The 25,751-nt window shown below is 35.3% G+C and overlaps 2 protein-coding genes and 1 non-coding gene across 5 annotated transcripts in view; 1 reads left to right on the plus strand and 2 right to left on the minus strand.

Annotated features, from left to right (window-relative positions):
- Positions 1-25,751, minus strand: part of LOC117208009 — a 132,346-nt gene that overhangs the window by 89,894 nt on the left and 16,701 nt on the right. For all 3 annotated transcript variants that reach the window (XM_033448800.1, XM_033448801.1, XM_033448799.1), the window contains exon 2: positions 97-352. In XM_033448800.1, the coding sequence (XP_033304691.1) occupies positions 97-327 (231 nt within the window). In that variant the 5' untranslated portion in view covers positions 328-352. The remainder of the gene's footprint in view (positions 1-96; positions 353-25,751) is intronic.
- Positions 8,867-8,938, minus strand: Trnae-cuc. The gene has a single exon. It is a non-coding gene; the product is annotated as a tRNA-Glu (tRNA).
- On the plus strand, positions 19,725-21,316 carry LOC117208017. The gene is made up of 3 exons (XM_033448820.1): positions 19,725-20,828; positions 20,968-21,161; positions 21,254-21,316. Exons 1-3 carry the CDS (start codon positions 20,132-20,134, stop codon positions 21,314-21,316), a joined length of 954 nt encoding a protein of 317 aa, XP_033304711.1. The 5' UTR covers positions 19,725-20,131.

Genomic DNA, 25,751 nt, shown 5'->3' on the forward strand with positions numbered 1-25,751 from the left:
CACAACAACTCTAAAAATTGTTAAAGAATCATATTCCGAGACTATGAAACATTCAAAGCAATCATTCTTCCATTCCGTAAAAGAGATTCATCTTACCTGAACAGCGCTGTTGAGAAAACAGTTGTTTTGACCAGGTCCATTGAGCAATCCTTTCGTGCTGGTAAAACTGGAATTATGATCATTGGACGGTGATTTCTGTGTAGATTGGATCTGTCCATTTGTCTGACTTCCATGGACTTGATGGCACTGCGTCGATTGCAAATACCCAGTATAATCCACGGTATCTTGGGATGCAGCTGGCTGCTGTAACCCCATGATGGAAGCCATCTTCGATCAGCTACGTCAGTGTCATCTGCATGAAAGGGAAATTTCATTACTCGATTCCTATCAAATACATTTTAGCGTTATTTAATATTTACGACGCTACGTATTTAATATATATGTCGGAGAAGGAGTCAGGAACAGGGTTGTGGGCGTTTGATGGACCTCCCTTAGAGTTGGCCATCGTTGTGTGATAACGAAGATACGGCCTGATGCTACGAGTATGGACACCACTGATTCGACAATCAACAATCAAATCACTTGCGATGTTAGTGACGTTGGTCTTAGGTTCGATGACGAATCCACGGTCAACGGGATGAAAGATATACTTGCTCTAACTCAAACTCACTGATCGTCAGGCGCTGCTCCCTTCGTCGGTGGGATCTCAAGAAAGAATGAATTTTCGTCCCAATGATGCCACAGAGGAAAACTATGATGGGGTGTGTCCAAGGACACGAGATCATCGGATTCGTCGGGTATAGCCCTCGTTCCGAAAGTAAGGGAAATTGACGTCGCTGTCAATTGGTCAGTTTGGGACAAAGACTGTCTGTCCGTTTGGAAAATCTTGATTGCCGAAAAAACCCAGGTTTTATAGCGGGTCCTCGGATTAACTGGACTTGTGCTGTGTACGTGCCTCAACATCAGGTATTCATTGTCCGAAGGAACCGTTGGAATGTTTTACTGTCAAGTACCTCTATTGGTATTTCTTTTAATGAGGGTCATACTATAATCCCACACCTTTGTTAGGCGAAGCGACCGTCCCGTTGACCGCGGCTACGTTCGGCAACTGATGGTCGCCTTAAGCCCAAGTTTATTATCACAAATCGCAAACAAGTACAATTGGGCAGGATGACAGCAAATTGTTTAATTACGACTGTAAACTTTAATTACAATTTTACGGATTATCCCGAAGTTCCAGAGGGAAGGCTCCGGTGTCCTTTCATCTCCGACATATATATTAAAATTGAGAAGTGGAAATGGCAAACAATGTAAAGGATAAAATGTTTTCAACACGTTTCTGTTAATTTTACCATTTATATTACTTATCACTTAAACACTATGGAATTCCAGCGTTTAATAGCTTTAGAAATTTGAAGGAAGAATAAATGGTGAAACGTGCATCGAATCAGTTAAATTTATTTATTTGTGCATTATACTTTAAATTTTTCCAAGTGAATTATAGTTAGCATTTGCAATTACAGTTAAAAGCTAAAACAAATTATTCTAGTAAAATATTTAATTAATTGTAGCAAATTATTCTGTAAATGTTTGTCGGAGGCAGGTTGGCAGTTTGGGGCGTTCGATGAACCTTTATCGTCTTACTTTACCGTCGCGAATGTAGCCGATATTTATCGGTACGAATGCGGACGCTACAAGAGGCTATGAGGAATGGTAATAGGATGGTCGAGATGATGGTGACAACGAATTCAGATTCGGTAACGAATCCACGGTCCACGGGAGGACTCGTATCAACGTGCTACTCGATTCGGGTAACTTCCCGATAACGTCCAACGACTCACTAACTAACTGACTAGCTCTAACTCTCACTCTAATTCCGTCAATTCAAAAGAGTCTGCCCTTATATACTCCTGTCCCCGCTTCTTGGGTTAATCTTTGTTTTAAGGAGAGTCATATAATCATTTCATACCTCTGTCAGGTATATGTCCCTCCCGTGACCGAGGCTACGTCCGGTGACCTGCCATGTCACTTCGAGCCCAAACCCATCGTCATAAAGTCAGATTGGAACATTAAGACTATTTCTTATTTTTATTACTTAAGGGCGGCTATAGTAAAAGTCTGTACTAGTATATTGGGGTTTGTCCCAACATTCCAGACGGGAAATCCCGCTGTCTTTCCTTCTCCGACATGTTAATATAGTAAACTATTCTACCATCTATAATTGTTTCACTCTGTCCTTAGAATTCGTATTTATAGAATTTACATTCTTTTGCACTGAAAAAATTGTTTCTTACTTTTATGGCACTTATATGATTTACTATTTCAAATTTTCAATTAAAGAATCATAGTTCTTTAAAAGAAATAACTTAATTTCTTTGAATAAAATTTTTCGAAAACTCGTGGTATTTTTATAATATTCTACAGTCTGCTATTTTCATAAATTTGATTTATCATACGTATTTTGTAAACCGTGTAACGGTTCGTATTAATTTAAATGGGATAGAATAACATTGGCGGAAATAAGATATGGAAGATTCCCTTCCGAATTTCAGGAAGTTCTAGGCACATTTCATGGCAACGCGTCTCTTCAGTGGAGAAAATATTTTTTATACCTCCCGGCAGAATGTAGGTAAATTGCAGAGTAGAAAATGAGAGGCTCATAAAACCATGATCATACGGAAGTCTCGCTACATAATCGTGGAACAAATTTTGCGGAAACAATAAAGAGGACGACAATGGTCATGCTTTATGACCAATTTTCTTAGACGGATTAAGGCAAATTGCAGAAAAATGTGCGAATAGTGCCGAGACTAAATTCAACGTGCATAATATTATTCGACAGTTAGCATGTAAGCTCACATTAAATGAACGTGCCATTTCATCTTACAGCCCAATAACGAATAAACATCAAATTCATCACAACGTTCATGTTGTAACAATAATTATAAATAAATAAATAAATGGATCTACAACTATCTAGAAGAAATTAAATACACTTTGGTATTCTTCCTTTTAACATTCGATATGAATAATTAAAATCTAACAAAAATGTTTGCAAAAAGAGAAATTTATATTTTTTAGTATGGTCAAAATAATAAATTCATAATTTTTATTAAAAAGTTTCTAGACTTGCAACACTCGATTCGATTAATCGAATCATTTTTCGTAAAGATTTATTCTGTGCCTTGCCTTATGCATCTTTTCATGTACCTTTCAGTTTAGTCTCTGTGATACAACTGCTATACTCGAATCATCGTTATTGTCATCGTTAATTGCTTGCTACTAGAACAACGGTTTTCTCGACTGCATTGAAAGAAACGTAATAACAGTATCAATGTCAACACCACAATTCATACGACTTCAGTTTCATACGTTTCATATGCATTTAGTGTATTACACGTGAGGGAACGTGATCGTGGGGGCGAACAGTAGCGTAATACGACGCGTATCAAGCGACAGTAACAATACCAAGAAATCGTGTTCAACGAATTAATGAATATCGTATCGATATTCATCAGCCACTCTCCTCATTCCTTAACGTTATGCCGAGTAAAACACGGCCTTTACCCGGGATCTTCAAGGTAAACGGCATAGCAAGAACACGTTTCTAATTGATTGTAAGTAAGCATAATTTGAGGTATCTTTTATACTATGACTTCATTCGTGAAGAAAGCAAGCCTTGGAGTTTCATAAAATAATTAGTTGAAGGAGTAGCAAGCTTTAATAAAACTTTACTTGGATGTTTACTGTCTGATAGCTTCTAGATACCATACAAATCCTTTTAGATCCTTCGTTACAAAATTTCAAAAAATTTTCAAATTTCAAGGTATTAAAATTTGATAACCTAGAAGTTTTTAAGTTCCAAATGTAAAAAATTGTTTAACTTTCTGGAAATAGTAGTTTCAAATATTTAGAACTTGATATGTTGAAAATTTCAAATATTTAAAGTCTGAAAAATTTAAATGTAAAAAATTTCAAAATTTTAAACGATAAAAATGAAAAAATTATCTAAGAGAAAATGTCAATATTTCATAATTTCTAGATTTCTATTCTTTAAAATTTCAAAATTATTATAGCGCCGTAACAATATTTTTTCAATATTATATCATCTATAGTTATTTAATATTTTTACTGTTATCAAGCGATAATCTATCATCAGTACATTGATTACAGATTATCTCACAATAAATTACCTACATGCAATTAACGAACGTTCAAGCAAGAAATCCCTAATCTATCTGGCAATATTAACATCCTATTCTAAAACAAATCAATCACCGCATACTGGTTAGGAATAATTTCCTTAGAATCCTTTCACCAGAGTCTAGGTTTCACCGCAAATCTCGATTTCTAGAAACAACCACGACAATGACAACTGCGTATTTAACTCGACAACAGTTTCTCCTCGAAATATCATAAAGTAAACTAAAGTTTCACGAAACGTATAAAAATTCCGTACGAATTGCGAAGAAAAAGCGGGATACCACTTTTGCGTGAGGATTTACGCGAGTCACACGGGATCATGGTAACGGTAAACACGTAACACACGTATCGGCTCCGGTAATTTCTTTGCTTCGCACTCTCTATCACGTCCCCTTTTTGTCCACGAACGAACAATATTAGCTTACGCTTGTCTCGGCACCGTTATCCTATATGAATTTGAAATACGAAGAGGAAGAGAGAGAGAGAGAGAGAGAGACAGACAGAGAACCGTCTCTGCTCATTTGCTTCGTAAGAAACAGGATGCAGGATGTAAACCATGTACTTTCCCGAGGTGTGTAATTGAAACAGGGTTCTTGAAAATGATTGCAATCCGATCGGAACGTTGTTTGCTTCCCTCTCGCTATATCAGTAGCTTCGTTTCATAAGCGTTGCCAATACAGATCGTTAAAATTTCATCGCCGAAGTATTGCGAGCATGTATACTGGCTGTTAGAAATAGTTACACGACATCGTATCTATTATAGCATTCAGAAACAACTTCACGCTATGAAAATGAATATGATACGTAGAATATGATAAGAAAAATGCTTCATTGTAGGGTAAGGATACACGCAAATAGTCTTTTACTTCTATGGGAGAAAAAACGCGAGCAGATTGCGGATTTTCATGTATTTAGGGGATTTTACTACGGATTTTTATAATACGCGAAAATTCACAATGTGTACGCGATGCGCGAAAATAAATAAAATATGCAAAATGGAATAGAAATAGATAAAATATCCAAAATAAGATAAAAATGTATAAATTATCCAGGGTAGGATAGTTGTTACAAGATTCAGTAGATGAAACAAATTTCTGCCTCAGGTTCTATTTGTTTAGCCGTGTTTAAAGATTAAAATATAATTATGGAAATGTAAAGTCGTGGATAATTGAAGATATATATATGTGCAAAGTAATTTAGGTTGCATGCATGAGCGTGAAGTCGATTAAAAGTAGATTATAATCGTAGATACTGGCGTTTGATACCGTTAACATTGCGCTACGATCACGTTGTTATTGGAAGATGTATATTCGATGTAGGAAACGTAAATTTAGAGATAGTGGAAATAACCGTAGTTTATTGGATGAGTATGAATACAGTTATATCAGTCAAAATCAATGAGATTGCTCGACTACAACTATCAGACCTGTCAAAATGACAGATTTCAGATTTTTTACTTCTGTGTTTTTGGAAAGATCAATGTTGACTTTTATTGAGGTTGAGACAATTTTATATAGTACATCGACTTATTTATAATAATCATACCAGCAGTTTCTTTTTTCAAACGATTCCTTTCATAATATATTTATATTTCATATATATTAATATATATATCTATTTCGCTTATAGTTATTATTAGTTACCAAACACCATACATCAACAGATTCAACATTTATCTAGGTTTAGGATAAGCTGTATTATTTAAATTGAATTTGAGATACGACACAGAACCCGGGCGGTATTTCAGATCGAAGAATTTCTATTTCCTTTTGTTGCAATTTTGTAACAAATATTTATATTTATATAACATTTTATTCTCTTATTTATATCGACAGAATTAGATTGGAAAAATGGAACATTTTGCGCAATACATTTAGGTATATAACAGATAGAACAAGGTTGTAGCATTACGATTTTGTAGCTTTTGTAAAATAACGCGTGCTTTCTTGCAATAAGAATTCGTGGAAAATTGCAAAGAATCGAAAATGATATCGTGAATATTTATTTTCTTGAAAAGTCGGCCAACATTGTGACCTTTTCGCTGATTCCATTATAACTCCAAAAACAGCACAGAAATATCTTCCCGAACTCTACGTCGTAGAACGCCTCGTCATCTTCGACGATCATCAAAAATAGGCTTCTTCCATACCAGTAAAACGTCTTGCCGCCGTTCTCTTTCTCTCGGAGACTCGGAAATAAACTTCAACAGGCTACGCGTTGGTTACCATCTTTCCGACTAAAACCATCGTCAAATAAACTTCCACGATATATGTACGTCACAGATGCAGACATTCTTATTAACTCAATAAAAAATTTCCAGTTTTTTCAACAACCGTATGCTTGATGTCAGCAACAAAGAACAGGAGTCTTAAATTAAAAGTAAGAAGAAAAGGTTGCTCTTTTTACATGAAATCCTATTACGATATATCCCACTGAACTAAGTTAAAGCACTTCAACAGCTCGCAAAAAATATTGTTAAGCCAATTTGTAATAAGAATATCCATTACTGCAAACGCTAATCATAAAGTTAATCTACCCTTGAAAAAGAGATAACCATCTAGCTAACGACTTCTAGAACCCGCAATCATCAAGATAAACATCTCTAAAAAGAATTTTATCTCTCAAGTCATCTCCTTCGATCATCGTGTTAGGTACATTTCAAAAGTGATACAAACGAGAGATTACACAATTATTCCGAAATTCCACGAACGAGCAGCAAAAAATACGTTTGCCATATATAGAAAAAGAGATTAAAGGGAAAGTAAAACAATGATAGTGAATACGATGTAACAAAGAAAAGGCTACGAATAATTCAAAGCTAAATATACGTACATGTATATAAACATTCTTCCTTGTGTAAAAAGGAGAATTAAAGAAAAAGAAAAGGTATATCAAAGACCTTATAAAAAATGAAGGATCACAAGTAATGCAAAGTTAAATAAGAAGAAACTTGGACCCCTTCCAAGCCACCCTTTCCATCATTCACTTGCAACGAGAACGGAAAGGCACATTTTTTCACGCGTCGAAAGGAAAATTACAGAGAGAAGAAAACGATTGTATTGAGAAAAGATGATATACCTATCGGTGGCGCAGGAAGGAAGGTGTAGGACGCAGAAAGAGTATGGCCGGACTGGCATAGCCCGACACGCTAAATGGTACCGGCTGAGTGGTCGGCGTTAATTTCGAGGGGCCAAGAAAAGTGGTTGGAGCGAGTACGTGCTCGAGTGCTAAAGCTGGCGTCGCTGTCTTCGTGGTCGCTTTCAGGGTTCGGTAACAATGCGACCACGATATTTTTCGCTTGTCAAGGGGACCCACGCTAACGTAGGCAACTCGATACGCGTTACGTTTCAGTATAGCCAAGGTTTTAGAGGGTCGTTTCTTCAACAGAGGGAGAGAGAAAGAAGTTGAATCGCAGGAAATCGGACTGGATTCACACGAGAGAGATTCAGGTCAATCAAGCGATTACGCGTTCATACACCAGCCTACCGGCTCTTTTATTCGTTGTTCGTGCTTATCGTTGCTGATGAGGAATCCAGTTCCAGCGATAACGAGTGGTTGAACGTTTTGCATCGAAGTGGAGGGTGGAGATTGGCGGGATTATGGTATGAATTTGTATAATTCTGAGGTTGCAAACTGATTGAGTAAGCTGAAGAGATTTTGCAATTATACGAGAACGAAAAGATGTAGGTAAAATTGTGTGTGAGATGAAATTGAGTGGAAAAATTAGAAAAAAATATGATAGTACCTATTAGTGTGATGTATTTTCTGGTTGAAAATATGGATTCATACAAGTAGTATAAGCATTAAGCTACGTATATTGGAAATGCAATTTCAGTTGGAAGTTATTAGCGTGTACCAGCTTCCGTTTGATTGTATTGATACATAAAAATATAAATCTTATTTTGTATATATCGAAAGATGAAATTGAAACTCTCCAGGAATAAAAATCCACATATTTGAATCTCTTTGATATAAACGGTATTTATCTATAGTTATAATTATAATAATATGATTTATGTACTTTGTGTACAAAATTAGTAAAAACTCCGTGCTTAATTAAGACAGGATCAGTAAACAGATACAGTGTAGAAAGAAACAGGAACGTTATTGAGACAACAAGTCATAAGCAGCCAAGAACTACAATACACAGATGAGAACTATAGATAGAGCACTCCCGTCTTCTTCAGATTCGATCAAATGGTATTACACAACACCTCTTAACCAAGACTCCTTCAGAAGCTTTTCACGTTTTCACTAATCAAGCGTGAACAGTATCGGAGCGACACGGAGCCTTGAAATTCACATTCACCAATTTTCCGCTCCCAAACTAACCATTGTGAGTCTCAGATTTAATTTCAGATTGCGTTATCATAGCGAGGCATCGTGGCATGCATATCAATACGCTTAAAATCATTTCCATCCACTATGCAACAGATTTTGCAAATTCAAGGAAAACCTTCAAACACTTTGTTCTTCAGAAATGGCAAAAGCCATACGGAATCTTATTTTATTGAAATGATACTGAATTTGGTACAGGAACAACTAACGTTTAATACTGACACCTGATTTTATCGCAAAAATTAGACCTGTATGAATGTTATCTCAGTGATATATTATATCGCAAGATGTATCTATGCGTAAAAACTAAACAAAAAAAATTAAATTCCGGTACCGGGAATCGAACCCGAGCCTCCTGGGTGAGAGCCAGGTATCCTAGCCACTAGACCATACCGGAGGACGAGAACTACACTTATTCGATTTCCTTAAATACCAGAAAGAAAATTAATGTGTTAAATAAATATTTATTATAAGTATACTTAACAATATAAATGAATATTAATATTATGAAATAACATTTTTTCATGAAGGTAATAATCCTAAATGTGGAATGAAACGATTTTTCGTGTAACGAAGATGAATTATTTTTAACATTTTTCATACATTAATAATTATATATTATATTATCGTTATTATCATATATTACGTTTACCATAACATCAGATGTATCTTAAAATCCCTCAAAAAACAATAAAACAATTAGTTCGATCGGGATTGTTGTACGTATTATTAGCTATTGGAACACCCGATCTGCTTTAATATACAATTGCACTGCTTTAACTTCTCTTTTATTAAATACTATAGCAACCTCTTTTTTTTATTATTACAACACCAGTCTGTGATTTATGTTGGACAAAAATTTTCAATTCCTTGTTTGAGAACCTCGGAAATTCGAAAAGTTTAAGCCTTCCTACCACCTCCGGCGCATTATTTTCCTTCCAAAACTATCTTGTACGTGTTATGCGTACCGACATAACGAGCCTTCCTCGTTCTGAATGACAATGTACGCAACCGTATTTATAGACGACCGCCATCTACACGACAGCCGAGTTTCTTTTCGTTCCTTCGCTTGCGTTAGCCGCTTTTTCAAGATTTCTACGGGACTCACAGCGACTCTAACGGTATAATGGGTAAGTTTCTGCAATCAGACTGAACGCAAAACATACACATCCAATGTCGAGAAATATTTATCTTTCTCGAGCAAGAATTGACATTTCATCGTGGTGAACTTTTGTAATACTTCCAACTGTCTTTTCTAAATTTTTATTCCCCGTACACAGAACACGCAGTATTCGGTATAGTAATTATCATATTGACAATTATTTCAAATTTTATTGTTTCATGCATACCTATGTTTTAGATTTATTCTATTTTCAATATCCGCGAAGATTGTCTGACATTTTCTTTTCTTTCTATAATTTCAAGATTCCAAAAGATACAATAAAATAACACAACTTTTCTCAACGAAAAAGCTAAACCACAACACGGAAGAATTACAATTACCTGAAGCTAAAAAAGCTATACTGCCAACAGCGTTTAACACCATTCCATTTTTGGCGACTCTAAGATTCTCATAGAAAATCAAGTAGTTTAAAAAGAAGCGCCGAGGCCGCTTCCGGAGTCTGTATACGGTACCGGGAACGATTATCGTATTTTCTCGCAAAATCCGCCTGAAGACGACGTCGCTATGGCCGAAAGGAGGAAAAGAAAGGAAGAAATCAGAGGGGACCGAGCGAAAAACGGAAACGACAGAAGGGGAGATCGTACGTTATGGCGTAAACGCGAACTGCTATCGCGAGGTTATTTCCGTTTCGACGCACAAGTTGACGCCCGCGAAGAATCGACCGCGGGAGGCGTCGCGACGCCGTAACTCGTTCAAAAGAAAACTGAGAAATTGCTAGCTTCTGCTAATCATTGGTCCTGTCAATGAAAAACTGATTTATTTCGCGTGTAAAATTCATCGCTTTTTGCAATAAAAAACGACGATATAATAGAAGCTAAGAACTATTAAGAAATCACCTATTTGGAATTCATAAAATTTTTTTACGTAAAAATTTATATATCTTGAATTGCCGAAATTGTGAATGTTTAGAGAATATTAAACATAAATTTCATAGAAATGTGCTTTGCTTCGCTATACAGGTACATGAAAAAATACTTTTGTAATATAATTTATCTGTTACAGTATTATCAAAACATTGCGAAAGTATTACATTACTCAAGTTTAATATCATATTAAACTCAAATATAATTACTAGCAATTTTAAGAAACGTATATCCCATAATACACCATGTAATTTTTATTGTATATGAATACTAAATTTTAGTTAAATCTATGTTAGTCCATGCTACTTAAGTAAATCAATATTTCGATGGATATTAGGCGAGTAATGTTATTTACATGTTGCTACGTAATAATGCAGAGTTATTACAAATTGCTACTATCAGTATAATGATACTAGAATCTCACGCTGCTACAGCCATGAAAATAAAATTACTTTGCTATATAAACGGGCCATAGTACATACTTGCTACTGGTATAACCCCTGACAACGTAGTCATAAAGTTCATTAATAGCTACGTTTACTGTTCTTCGAACTATCTACTACCTACAGTTGTTAAAACAGCCATCCTTAGACGAAAGTCATTTATGCTACTTGGTTTCAAAGGATGCTCCTGTATATTTCGTTTAATATGCAAATTACAATAACTTAAGGTACCGATTCAATCAGTGAAAAGATAATGAGTGCTCTACTTGAGGACAGAATTAATTTATCTTTGCGTTAATGCCCTGCAAATTATTTTACCTAAATGATATAATGTTAATAACGAAAAATAAAAAAGTCCAAATTGTTGCATTTATATAGAAATCGAACTTTTTCCTATGAACAATACACAACACCTACTTGATAATTTAACGCATATTTTCAAATTCACCGATGCAAATTTAATCATCAATTACCACATCATTTTCGATTTAGCGTGACTTTTAAATGAATACTCGTAAAAGTGTTCCTAACTGAAAGTTGCATAATTTCTACCTCCCAAAGCCATCAGCCACATCTACATGACTCATCGACTATCATATCACTTTCACAATTATCAGTCGTTGCAAGTCCATTACCAACAGCGACACTTCCAAAGCCATGGTCCTCCATCAACCTCATTTATTCAACGTCGCACTAAAAGACCTTTTGCTCGATCGACCCTACCAATGAATAATACCAGGTTATATCAACACGAAGCTTGTTCATCGCCATATGCAGAGTTCCAATTTTACGCGTGGTTCGCGTACACGAAATTTTCGAGCATAATTAAAACACGTGCCGCGCGCGCGGATCGTTATCACGAACACGACGAGGAATGAAATGAAAAATAGTATTTCCTGGTCGAAGATATGGCGAACACGGGCACTGATGAATTTATACGCGTCAGCATCATCGCGTTTCGCCGCAATGCGGAGTTGCGCGGCCGTAGATGGTATTTCTTCTTTCGCGATATCGCAAACCGCAGCCGCTCGACACGAGCGTAAACAATTACACGAAGACGCAAGAAGAAAGTTGGCAATGCTCCTCACTGAGAGGAGAATCGTTGACGAAATGGAAAAAAAATTTAGCGCCTGCTGGCCGTCAGCGTAAGAGCGAGGATTCTTGGACGCGGTTCGAGAATGAAAAAGCGAAATTTTAAGAGAGTTGGAATGCATGCTCTGTGGAAGGTCATTCTCTTTTTTGATGCTGAGTGTTAAAAATTTATTTGGAATCTTAATCGTTCCTGCAGCGAAGGCCAGGTAATTGTAGACACGAGAGAGTTGAGCGTTGAATGTTTTATTCTGTTACGATAAAACGAAAAGCCGTAGATAAACGCTATTTACTCTCAAGACCGAAGATAAAAGAACAATTCTAACAGTAACTATACTGCGGATTTTTATACATTTATATTGTAAGAAATTTGAAAGTGCAATTCTGCGAAAAATGCGCGTAATATTAAAAGATATATAAAATACTCATGAAAAGTATAATGCCTTCTATAGTAGTTGGTGGGTAATTGACTCAGAAAGTTGTCCCAGTTTTCATTCATCGAGCATTAATTGAATACCGAGATTGTAGTAATATATTGGAGAAAATTTATTATCTATCATTTCTTAAGATGGTTGATACAGCTTGGTTTGAATTGAGAAAAAGGTAGAAGAAGCTTCCATTCGTTATCAGGGTAAAAGCGAGATTTCTTGGATACGTTTGGAAGGTAAGAAGATGAAAAAATGAAATTTTTACGCAAGCGTAGTTGAAAGAGATTCTGTGGGAGGTTATTTTTTATCTTGGTATTGAGCGTTAAAAGTTTAGTTTGAGTTCTAATTAAAATTGTTAAAATATGTTTGAAGAAGAGTATTTTCTATGCTTTTTCGAGGTGTATTCTGCATTGAATTAAAGAATAGGACGAAAAAGCGACCGGAATATGAAAAGATGAACGGGTAAAATTGTAAGAAAAATGTAGTCGAAAGAAGTTCTGTGAGAGACCGTTTCCTTCCTTAATAACGAGTATTAAAAATTTATCCTGAATCTTAATTGAAGATATTTAATATATTTGAAGAAGATTATTGTTTATCATTTTGTAAGATGGTTAGTTGATTTTATTTTAGAATTAATAATTATTTGAGAACGATGATGGGAAGTAAAACTAATTAGATTCTAACTTGCACTGAATTCACGTATATCCATCATATTAGAGAATCTTTTGTGTAAAGCATCTTTAATATACAGTAGATTAAAAATTTCGCGAACATTATTCTTTAGAAACCAATTTCTTACTTATTAATTGCCTGTTTAAATCTCCAGTCTAATTAATTAAATTATTATGACTTAAAATATTAAATATGGACTTTCCTGATTAGTTTCAAATCTATATAATTCCATACAGCTTTCGTCAATTAATGAATTAAGTAATGAACGAATAAGAGAAGAAAAGCAAAGCTTGATTTGGATAACGAAATATGAGCCCATAAAAGGGAATATAAACGAGAATAAACTTAGGAAAATGTTATTTTCTCCTTACGTAAAGAGAAACCATCAGAAACTTAATATCGAACCTCGCTTTCGGTACATTGTCAACCAGTGGCATGAAAACACGATTAAGATGTGTAAGTAATTCGGACTGAGATCGGTCGAATGCTTCGCAACGAATGAATATAAAATGGAGATGACAGAAGCAGAGAAAGAAGATAGCGAAGTGTGAAAATCGGAGGTAAGGAGCTTAAAATTCGCGGCGTTCCTCCGATGAAATGGAGAGAATGAAAATCAGTGAAATAAATCATTATGAATGTATTTGTTCGACAGAAGGATCGCAATAATCAGAATATATATATTTTTATTTAATAAAATATAAGAAAAGAAAATGATAAATACCAATTAAATAAATAATAGATAACAATCTTTTGCTGTAAAACCACGATTATCAGAACGCCAATTAATGAAACAGTCTTTTGTTGAAACATTAACGGAAGGCTACATTTCTATCCGAAAGCTTTCGTTTCGTATCGGAGATACTCGATTATAGTATGTACATTATTGTACATTCGCCGAGAAGAATTTCAATGCATCAAGTAAGATTTTAACCCTTCGTTCCGAAAAGGTGATCGACGTGGTAATTCCAGGTTTGGTGGAGCCATTTTTCGCCTCGGGGATTTAAGGATTTTCCACTTATATGAGCACGCCTCCGAAACTTTCCCCGCCGATAACACATTGAGTGGTTTGTAAGCTAAAAAGTTTTCGAGCATTCATCACGTTCCAGGGCCGTATCGATGGTTCCATTAAAGGGTAAGATTAAAAAATGTTTTCATTTCGATAAAACTGGAAGAGTTTGATCTTCCAGCGAAGAAACGTAAATCATCCGTAACAAATATAGACTCAATGATTGTTATTGATTTTTACCTTATTTCTGCTAACACGGTGTTCGTTACTAAATTTTTATTATAATAAATATGGGATAAATTACCTTATAATGTCTACATTTTTATTTTAAAATAAATACATTACAATTGAAAAACTAAATGGAGGGACGAAATACTTTTTTATTTTTACGTATTTAATTAAGTAACGTAAGCTATATTGAAGCATCAATCATGAGATTTTCCTTTCTATACGACCATGAATTAGCAGGTTCCAGCTCTAATCTTTTAGCCTTTGTGACGCTTCTGTATGAGTTTACGTTCGAAAGCGTCGATTACTATAATTTTATCTACAGATGTTCTTTTATTAGAAGTAACGTTTTTCTGTCTACGAAACTTGCTAATCTCAGCTCAGGTAATAATTGACGTTCCGAGAAAAATAGCAGACAATATCTATAGCCGCTTCCTTGTGGTTCTTGCGGTTTCAGAATTGCTAGATTATTAAACTAAATAATTCTATTACATAAGGTGTCTTCACAATAATCCTATATAATAATGCTAATCTATATACATAAATTTCATTTTGCAGATACTTTCGCTTTTACTTTTATGCACTTAAAGCTCTTTACTTTAAAATAATCAATACGTACATTTGTTTACCTACTAGTAAATTACTTTACGCATAAAAATAATACAAATATTAATAATATAAATCTCTATAAATTTATTTTCCTACTATAACCTTCAAGATAAGTTCATTTGCATCAAACGAAAAAGCTTCAACCACTAAATTATCATATTTGTCACAATTATTGCTAAAATTATGTAGCAACGATAATTAATCATTTCTTCTATTAATTGCCTCGTTATTCTTCATCTCTACATCACAACATAATTATCTAATACAAAAGAATACCTGTAAAACGATAAGAAGTATTCTACATCGCTATTATTAAGCTTCAACCCCTTCGATTTCTCAAGGGATAATAAATCTAACGCAAACACGTATCCCAATACACAAACAGTGGGCTAAAAGAGAATAGCAAAGAGGTGTCTGTAGGACACAGCCAGAGATGGCATAAGCTCTATCTTTTCTTGTGGGACATATCGTGTCTCGCGGGATTACGCGCGTTTTCAAGGGGGTGCGCTCGCGCGAATTTTTTGACGATGCACCTGTGCTCCGAGTATCGAATGTTGGCCAGTTGCGCATCGCGATTGCGATCTTCGGGAAAAACTCGCCGAACCGGTCACGCGTAAAATATTACGAGCTCTTCTGACAAGAGGACCAAGCGGCGGCAAAGTGGTCGCACCAGCATGAAGTTGCGGTGACGCGGTCCACTCGCGATCGATCTTTCTTTTGTGATATCGAATGCATAGAAACGTTTTGTGCTCGCGACCAACGCACGCCTCGCATTCCTCTAGCACGGATAAACAATTTCATTCGCGAGACAATGTTGATACTTTGTGACACTGGATCGTCTTATGGTGGTTCTTAGCATTCTGCGGTGTTTTTAGGAAATTTCAACGCTCTAGGTTGTAGGGAAATTAAAATTTTAGGCAAAATGTGTAGAGTATGTACAGAGAAATATGTATTGTACATTTGATATAATTTGATAAATATGTTTGATAAAAGAGATTGAGATTTTTTATTTATTTCAATCTTCAACTCTAGCATCGTTGGGCCATAACGATAATTCGGACGTTTTTCTGTATTTGGGTCGAATTAGGATGTAATTTTGGGATACTTTGTTTATGTACATACTGACAATGATGCACATGCAAATTTTCATCCTTAAATTTCTTTGCTAAGAATTTTTATTTTTAGTGGAAAAAGTTTTGAACTTTCAATTCGATATCTTAATTTATCTTATATAAAATAGAGCGAATCAGATGATTGATTCATTCCGTTAACGTGTCTTATCGGTAATTGATATTCTTAGGTTCATATGTGTTATTATATTATCATAATTGATATATTAAATTTCCAAATTCGCTTTTCGTCGTTTTGGAAGCGAAATAGTTAAAATTAGATATTGATACACCAAAAGACAAGCAAATGCGTGACAACTAAATGATTGACATGAAAAGTACTAAGTGATATTGCATTCGGTATGTCATCGTGCACGCAATAATTCAGCATCGCGTAGATTAACTTTGCACGAAACAGGTCAAACAGGTGGAATAAGTAGCTTCGAGCGTGCGTGATGTTTGAGTAAAGACCGCAATCAAGCTACGATTAAACCTACTTAGTGAAAATGAGCTTATATTCTCATTCTATAAATTACGAAACTTGTAAAAACAACAACGAACACTGATTTTTAATACGTTCGCGAGGATTTGGTTATTTAGTTATTTTCAACTTCATTTTACGTTCTTCTGACATAATATTTAATTAAGCCAAGTATTGCATCTTTTAATTAACTGAAGAATACATCAACGTATTTTAGTTCGATTAATGTTACCCTTATGTCATTATTAGGTAATATACATTTCATTCTATTGTTCGAGAACGTAGACCAAGCTAGCCTGTATCTTCCAGTTGATCATTCACAAAAAAAGAATAGAGCTAGTTTCTAAATACCAGGTTATTCTTCCGCAGTACCATACAATTTTCTGTCTTCTTATACTACTTTCCTTCCTACACGAAACAGTGAAAAAATAAAAAGTAAAAATAAGATCCAGCAAATTGGACCCAATCTTTAGAACATCCTTCTCGAGAAAAGAAACGCTAGATTTTATTTAAAAACCTACATGATATTGATAAACGTATAATGGTGTACTTATAAATAGGGAAACACGTACATATAAATTCATTTAATTCTATTATGAAACACGTTACATTTTTTACATTTTGAAGCACTCTGAGTAGAGATATACTTTCAAATTTTTGTTTCGTGCAACTAAGTTAATGTGAATTTAAAATAAGGACTTTCCCTATTTGCATGCTCACCGTTGTTTATTATCTACAATCAACAGAAAAACATGCATCGAATGCTAATACAAAGGCGACGCCCAGTTTTGACTGTACAAACACACACAGACAACAAAATTCAGTCTAAATTCAACGCTGACCGTAACGTACTACGCTTTTATAAACCTGACGATGATAGTACGAAAGAATGCTGACGTTCGTGATGATAATACACAGCCTCCTGATTATCGTGCTGTCCGAAGGCTCCGCGAGGTCGCTTGAGTTACGCCGTAATGATGGCCAACCAACGAACCGGTTGTGGCCCTGGCCCTGGCCCTGCCACTGCACTTATTTGGCCCCTAACCCGATCCAACCAGACGAAAGCAAGGAGAAAAAAAACATGGAGGAACCCACAAAACTGAACCACACACCTGGTCCAAGGATGAAAGTGCGAAACGCGCGAGAGGCCAGGCATCGTGAACACAAGAACGCCAACACGAAATTCGTAATTTACGAAACGACCATGAAAGATTCTGTAATCGCCGACTATCGAGGGAAGGTTCGAGCGTTTTCTGGCGTGAAGCGGAAAGGTGAGAAGGGTCTTCCAAAAATCGACGACGAAATGATTGGTGTTTGATTTCGAAAAGACGAAGTGAGGTTAAAACGATCTCCTTTGAAGTAAATACGAAGTTGTAACGAGTCACGAAGTTGTTACTACATCGTGGATACTTACGCATTTATGGGAAATTTGAGGAAAAAATTCTTTACTTCTATCATACTTAATTATTGACAGAAAAGGCTGACAAAAATACAGCAAAACTACACGAGAAGATGTAATAAGCACTCGATGATCGAAGTAGGAAAGGTCTAAATGCTATATTATACTTCAGAGTATAACATAAAACGTACCCTAAGTACGTCTACAAAAAAAGTAATTCGCAAAGTGCGGGGTACTTACTTGATAAAAAAAAAGGCAATGAGGTATTTCTCCTTACACTGCAGCTACTATAATTTTTATATCAGAAAATAAACATTCCTAACGATATCCTATAATTTACACCTGGTTATAAACGTAACGCAAGAAAAGATTAGCATTTACCTAACTCCTTTCTCTCACGTGTCTTCCGACCTTGAATTCGACGTATCCTTTCACGAGTCGCGATTCAAGAAGAGCCTGAGCATCCCGCGAACTCTCCTTTCCTCGCGAAAATGCATCCATTGTTAACATACAATAGGTGAAACAGTCAAATCGTTCCACTTTCGAAGGAAAGATCGTCGCGAATGTTCTTCGTGTACAAATTCGACGACAAATCCATCAGGGACAAATATTCACCGATATTACACACATGGCCATTTGCCAACAATGAGAGACAGCATCGGCTCTCTTCTCTTCTAAAGACATCTCTTATTGCAATATGCAGTCGAATGCGAGGCTATATTTTCTCTGTCCCGTTCTGTTCGGCTGTACGATTCTCTTTCTCTCAACGGATAAATGTGTCGGACGAGACATGATTTACTCGTGCAGAACTATTTTCGTCACTGGTTGTCGAGTCGTTACTGGCAGGAGAACGAATCTCCTCCAGTCGCGGTGTCAGGGTCAAGGGTTCCGCCGCGGTATATTCTGCGCGATGAACGCTAGAACGCAATGGACAAAGCCGACTCGATGATACACCGATCGATATTTTAACGAAACATACCGAGAAATGAACATTTTAAAATTAAACGAATTAATTTCATTTTCTAGAAATTACTCGATTTTAATTCGTAGCATGCGATGAGCGCTAGACTTTTCAGAAACCACACTTCGATCAATATCGCGACGATATATACCGTGATACGAATCAGTTGGAAGTTAAACAGACGAATTCGATTTTTGGTAAATTTCCATTTTGAATAATAGTAAAACACGTAGCGTTTTATTAAGATCCTGTTACACGAGCACTATACGCTAGCAACTTAATGGCTTTTAAAAGAGCATAAAATTCTAGCTCTCAGATTGTATACCATTCAGCACGCAAGTCAACAGCAAAGGAATAATACCTACTCTTATGTATTGAAAGTGAAGCTGAAAAATAAGAAGAAGAAGGAGCTTTCTAAAAACCATGCAACTGAAGAACTGTGTTATACGAGGATCATCGCTGACTCTAATTTTCGACCACGTTATACGAATCTTCGTGTAATACGAGTAATTCGAAGAATATTCAAGAAATATATATAATGTTACCAGGATAACTGAATAAATTGCGACTATATGGCAATTTCTGGCCACGAATCTTCGCGTGATACAAGTCGATATAAGAAAACTGAATATATCAGATTTCTGGAAGTCAGTGTGAAAATTTAAATATATCAAAAGCTATAGAATAAACTATACCACAATTCACAGTGGACACTAAACGGTAATAATACCACGTTTAATTTCACCTCAGAAACAAGGAGCACTTAATAAAATGAGAATATCGCGTGTCAACCAACCTCATGGTCAATCCACAGCAGCTCTCCCATGTTGTCTCTGAATAGTAAATTCCCAAGTGGGAGTGGACGTGAAAAATATTAAAAACGAGACCTCTATCTACTGTTCTTCCTGTTCTTCAGTGTTAACTCGACTCGTGAATAGACGCATACCCGTTGATTTCATCCTCCAAACATCGTGTTCGAACAACTCGCGAGTGATGAAACTCGAAAAATCCCGCCATTTCTTAACAGGCACGTAATGACGTTGATCAAATTTTAACAAAGTCAAGTTAAGCCTTCAGTTTCAAGCAAGTTTCACGTACAAACGTCGAACGACAGAATAAATGGAAACACCAAATTTGTCGCATTTTCTAAACGTGGAAGTAATTCCTGTTATGACCACGAAGTCACCAAGGGGAAGCCCCACGAAAATCAATGTCATCACTCTAAGTATCCCGCTATCTGACGCACGACTGATAAATCTGATATTATTAATTCTGGGAACCAGTCTGAATTTTTTAATTATACTAGTGATCGTTTCTAAATCGTCCACGAGAACGTCTCCGAATTTTTACATCATAAGCTTTGCATGTTCAAACATGGTGATATTAATCGAACCACTGGAAGAGGTACTTAAATGGTTCTTCGACATAAACATGAAATTAAACATGGATTACGTGCTAATGATCAGCTTTGATGTTTCTATTATCACATTTTCGGTTTTGGTATTCATGTTGTATATTAGTATCTTTCAAGATCACGTCTATTTTGGACACGTGGTATTAAAGAAAAAAAATGCTATTAAAGGTATTGTATTGATTTGGTGTTCGTGCATTATTTCACTTGCTATTGGGCTCCATATATATGACTTTTTTGAAGAGGATATGGCGGATATTTACGTGTGTTTCACGTTCATGTTTATCACTATGCCGTTGATCGTATCAATTGCTTTAGGCTCTCTAATTATTTACGAATTGTATATATTGAGAAAAATCGAGGGATGGTGGAGAATAAAGAAGCTAAAGCACTATATTATGTTAGGTCAGTAAATTGGGTGTCAGGTTATAATTCTATAAGTCAATGTAAAAATTGTGAGAGACGAAAGATTGAAATTTCAGTGTCTAATTAATCGTAAATTAATTTTTTTCACATATTTAAAAGTAAAAACAAATCTTTTCAGTGGTTATCGGAGTCGCTTTCCTGTTGATACGAACGCCATATCGACTGGCTAGAGCGATCAATTTCTTACTGCCTAAGGCATCGTGCTGCACAGACGACAAGAGAGAGGGACTCTATTTCATGGCCAAGACGTACCCCACTATTTTCTCGCTAATCTACATTGTATTATCGAATGAATTTCACGAAATCTTTGAGGTTTGTTTCGTTAACATGTTTAGAATTATAATTTATTAAACATCTAGATAAAAATTTGGAATATTTAACAATCTAAATATTTTTAATAACAGGCGATCCGAAAAAGTCGATGGCACAAATCGTCCAGAGAAACTATTCATGAAGTTGTTACTTAACTAACAGGAAGGTTATCATTATTATTACTATATCATGGTATTTAATTTGATAAAATTAAATAAATTTCAATACATGAACTTATTTCTTTTACCATACTGTACGTATATATTCTCTCTTAATTCGAATAATAGATTTGTAAATAGGAGAGCGTAACGATCTATTTGTCGGAGCGAAGATTAATATAGAAACGTCGTGTTTGATATTTTCACCCGAGCTAAGTAACACTAGCATCAAAAAATTTATTTATAGTACACACAGTGCGTCATTCCTGCGTGAATTACTCAAAAGCTCAAAGTGCTGCTCTCAAACATGAAAGACGTGCTTTGTGTACAAAGTTGGACTTAAAACATACGCCACGAGATTGATACTCATAACACAGTGAGAACAAGACTACCTCCAAACTCTTGAATTTAACTTACACCTAGCAAAAACATGCATCATGACCAAATTAAAAAAGAGTAAGGATCTTATAGCATCTTAAAACGTCTTAGAGAGCAAAGAAAAACTCGTAGTGACACTTAAGAAATTTGAAGATAATGATGATTCAAAACAAATAAAAGAAAACAATTCTTTTAACGATTAATTCCCTCAAGCAAGTGTTGCAAGCTTACAAGTGAAATTGAAGATTTCAGCAAACATGAAAAACGAAATCCTAACAGAACGAATAATACAATTATGGAATCATTACTTTTCTCCTATTAAATCTCATTTATTCAAATAGAATTCGAGAAAATTATAAATCTATTTCAACATTTAAGGATCCTAAACTTTTTCGATTGCATATTTTTCATCTGTAACCTTCATTGGCAAGGGTTAAAGCTCATATAGTTAAAATTAATGTATCTTTAGTGATCTTTAACTTCGTATTTATATGTGGAAGTTCCTGATTCCTAAAGGAAGATCTGATTAACAAGTTGAAGTAATTGACAAGACAACCATCGATTCTAAGAACATTTTCTACCTACTACGCAAAGGAGCAAGCAAGGGTAGACGAAATTTGCGCTCACGTTCTTCGACAGGACAAGAGAAGCTTTTGTGTCGCAGTCGCAAAGTCGTGAATTCATTGCGCTCTCTGTATGCAAATTCGCTTCCCTTTGGGCGCGTCGAGTGCATAAGTCGATGGAGAGTTGCACTTACGTGTTCGGCTCGAACAACTACATGCGCTTTGTATCTGCCAGATTGTCGAGAAAAAGACCCGCGAGTACCAACCATAATCTGTTGGTCGCGCGCAATCGTTTCGAACGTTTCGATTGTTAGCCAGTTACGATAGCGACACGTCCAAACTTACACGTTCTGTTCGTTTAAATGAACACGAGCAGACGGTTGAATGTGTATCACATTGTACGCTGTATCGAACATTCTGCGTCATTCCTTGTAAATTTGTGAACTTTTAGTGTATAAAATGAGTCACTTGAAATCGTATGTCTTTTATTAAAAGAAAGGTATTTCAAGAAGAATCAAGCAAGTGAAATTTTATTTACACCAAGGTGTTTTGGATATTGTTTCATGAAAGTGTACCACTTCCCTGTGTACATGTATACGTATCGCAAGTCAGTAAATTTGCTTGAAATAAGCTAAACGCTTAACTAAAGCAAAATGTATAGTTCCATTTATAAATACAAAGATCGCCTTGAAATCATGAAGATATTTCCATATAGACAAGACTTACGCCCATAATAAAATATCCTCTTTGAAACAGAGCTTTTATAATTCATGTATCTTTTAACATACTACAGGAATAAAAAAGATGATTGTATAAAAAGATTTTAACGAGACATTGTTTGATATGCATTGTACCGAATGCTGGCATTAAACGAATAATTATTTCTAATTTCCAATATGAAAATTTCAAGTAACTTATCTATTACGTATGTGATACACTATAACATTACTATCGGGAAACGAACTTTAATTGCAAAATAAAACCGCACTTGGAACAAATTATACAAATTATACAAAATATTAATTAGGAAGTATTACGATATAAAAATGCATCGTTGAAAAAATTGAACAATTTTTATTAATCTAATCAACAGTAATAAAATTTAACTCACATCAAGAAGGACGATCCTATATCACAAAATGCAAAGGCAACCATTTTATCTTTGGTGAAAAACTGCACGTTTTATGAAAATCTTAAGCTTTTTCTCGTTTGTCGCTCATACCACGCAACAACTCGTGGAGAACACAGCAGACATTCTTGCAACATAACCAGATGCAACTTACTATAGTTAAATTCAATTAAGCGGAACGCGGTAAGTGTTTGAGAAAATAGGACATCGTTTGTCAAATCAAGGATAAATCCGATTTCGTAGCCACAGGATTCACCTTCTCACAGTCCCCCGATAATTAGAAATTCCTCTCACATCGCGTTTCCTATTCCAAGCTTTAGTGATTCTGCAGCTATATCGAGACAAGCACTGTCGGTGTTACACGTGTGTACGTGTGCAGTTATGTGTGTAGCAAATACACGATTATCGAACGCGAAAGAAACTACATACCTACGAATGGAGATGCAGCGTACGTGTCGTCGGTACCGAAGAAAAAGAAGACCTCGAAGAAACAGGAAATCAGTGGAGCGGAAAACCATCCTACCAGACGGCACTTCCGGCACGGTTTTTCGGTCAACTTAACGCCCCTTGCTGATCGATATTGATCGTTTGGCGTTGATTATAAGTCTCTCTTACTGGCAATGAAAATGTAGTTTAATAAAGAATTAATGTACCTAATTTTGAGATTAGGTTGGAATAAAATATTTCAATATTTTGAAAATATGTTCTCTAAATTAATTTTATATTGGGCACTGCGATTTTTGGTCCACGGATAATATTCAAGGCAAATATTTAATATTATCTTATGGAAATATGGAAATTTTGAAGAAGATTAATTTGTAAAACTAATCGCTTTGGATTTATCATTTTAAAATATTTCATTGGAAAACATCCTATTAAATCAGAGAGAAGAAACAAAACGTGGATACGTAGATGTTTACTACGGTAACTCGAGATAAGAAACATAGAATTTAACAAATTTAAAAATTTTTTTAAATTAATATTACTTCAAGTGGCACAACTATGTTAAGTATATTCAAAGATAAAAGTTACGTGAAATATTTGATAGTATTTTTAGAAAACTTTAAAAAAGATGAATACGTAAACTCAGAGATCTGAAAATGTACTCGATGTTATTTTTTGATATTCGATACTCTGCCTTCATACGAAATTAATTTGCAAGGTTAGTCGTATGGAGCTCGTCATTCCAACTCCTCGCTTCATTGGTAAAAATTCCACTAGTCAAAGAAAAGGAACAGAACACAAACGAGTGTTTACAATGGACGGAATGCCGCGTGCGATGAAAAAATAACGACGAACGAAGCTAGCTGTTTGTCCCTTCAATGTTCAACGATAAACGTGTCTCGAAAGAACAACGTGGTGAAGCTTCGAAATTTATTTCTCAATAACGATAAGTTATATTCTCAATAATAAGTTCTATCTAAATTCCATTGTTCCAAACTTCATTTTTATGCAAGAGGGAAAAAAATACATATCTATACACCGGTGACGAGAGAAAGATCGTTCTTAAGGAGTTACATTAGTAGCTAATTTCACCGAGTACTGTACGATCTCACAGTTGATATATTTGTGAAGATCCTACAAAGCGCATAATAAGAGAAGGCTAGGAAAAGAGTTCTCCATAACGTGAGATACTCGACCTAAAGAAAGTTACACTTTGTAATATAGGTCAGTATTTAACTTTCCCCTGTGGCTCTTCCTATTTACTGGCAGCGTTCGAAATTTTAAATTTGGCTCTGCCAAAATATTTTGAAAAAGTAGACATATCGAATGTTCATTGTGTAGAAAATAAGTGTTATTTATTTAACGTGACAATTTCTGTTGCTAATAATCGTACAATTTAATTTTTAAGAAAATATTATCAATCTTTTTGCAAGATTTCATTTAAAAAAAAAATATATAATCTTGAAATAAAAAATTTAGGAACTTCTAACGTAAAAAATAATTCTATTAATATTTCTAATAATTCTATTTTTCAGCTAATCATAATTACGCTAAAAGTGGTACACGGTCGCATTCATTTTCTCTCGATAAGATCGTATCAGTACTATTTTACGAATACTTCTTTAAAGAAACTATTTCGCTGTAAAAATAACTTTGTAACATCGATATTATTCTATAAAAAAAAATTGAAATTATCTTGAAGAATTTTTACTGAAGTTGCTATATGGAACAAAGCGATATCACATAGGCGTTCCGACCTCGAGGAACACCATACGAAAGAAGCAATGACGCGTACGTTGCATACTTACGACGCGGCGATGCGGTATCATGAAACAAATGGTATATCGATACGACAGCGCGGTGAGTTAAACGCATCGCGTTAACGTGTGAATGAGATGGTCAAGTCGGTGAAACGCAT

The sequence above is a fragment of the Bombus bifarius genome, unplaced genomic scaffold, assembly GCF_011952205.1.
Source record: "Bombus bifarius isolate JDL3187 unplaced genomic scaffold, Bbif_JDL3187 scf7180000008048, whole genome shotgun sequence".
Taxonomy (NCBI): domain Eukaryota; kingdom Metazoa; phylum Arthropoda; class Insecta; order Hymenoptera; family Apidae; genus Bombus; species Bombus bifarius.

Bases quoted from the DNA above. Each gene is read 5' to 3' on its own strand.
- LOC117208017 (XM_033448820.1), top strand. From the start codon at position 20,132: ATGGAAACACCAAATTTGTCGCATTTTCTAAACGTGGAAGTAATTCCT. The intron at 20,829-20,967 runs GTCAGTAAATTG...AAATCTTTTCAG, and splicing joins AAAGCACTATATTATGTTAG to TGGTTATCGGAGTCGCTTTC. The intron at 21,162-21,253 runs GTTTGTTTCGTT...TTTTAATAACAG, and splicing joins AATTTCACGAAATCTTTGAG to GCGATCCGAAAAAGTCGATG.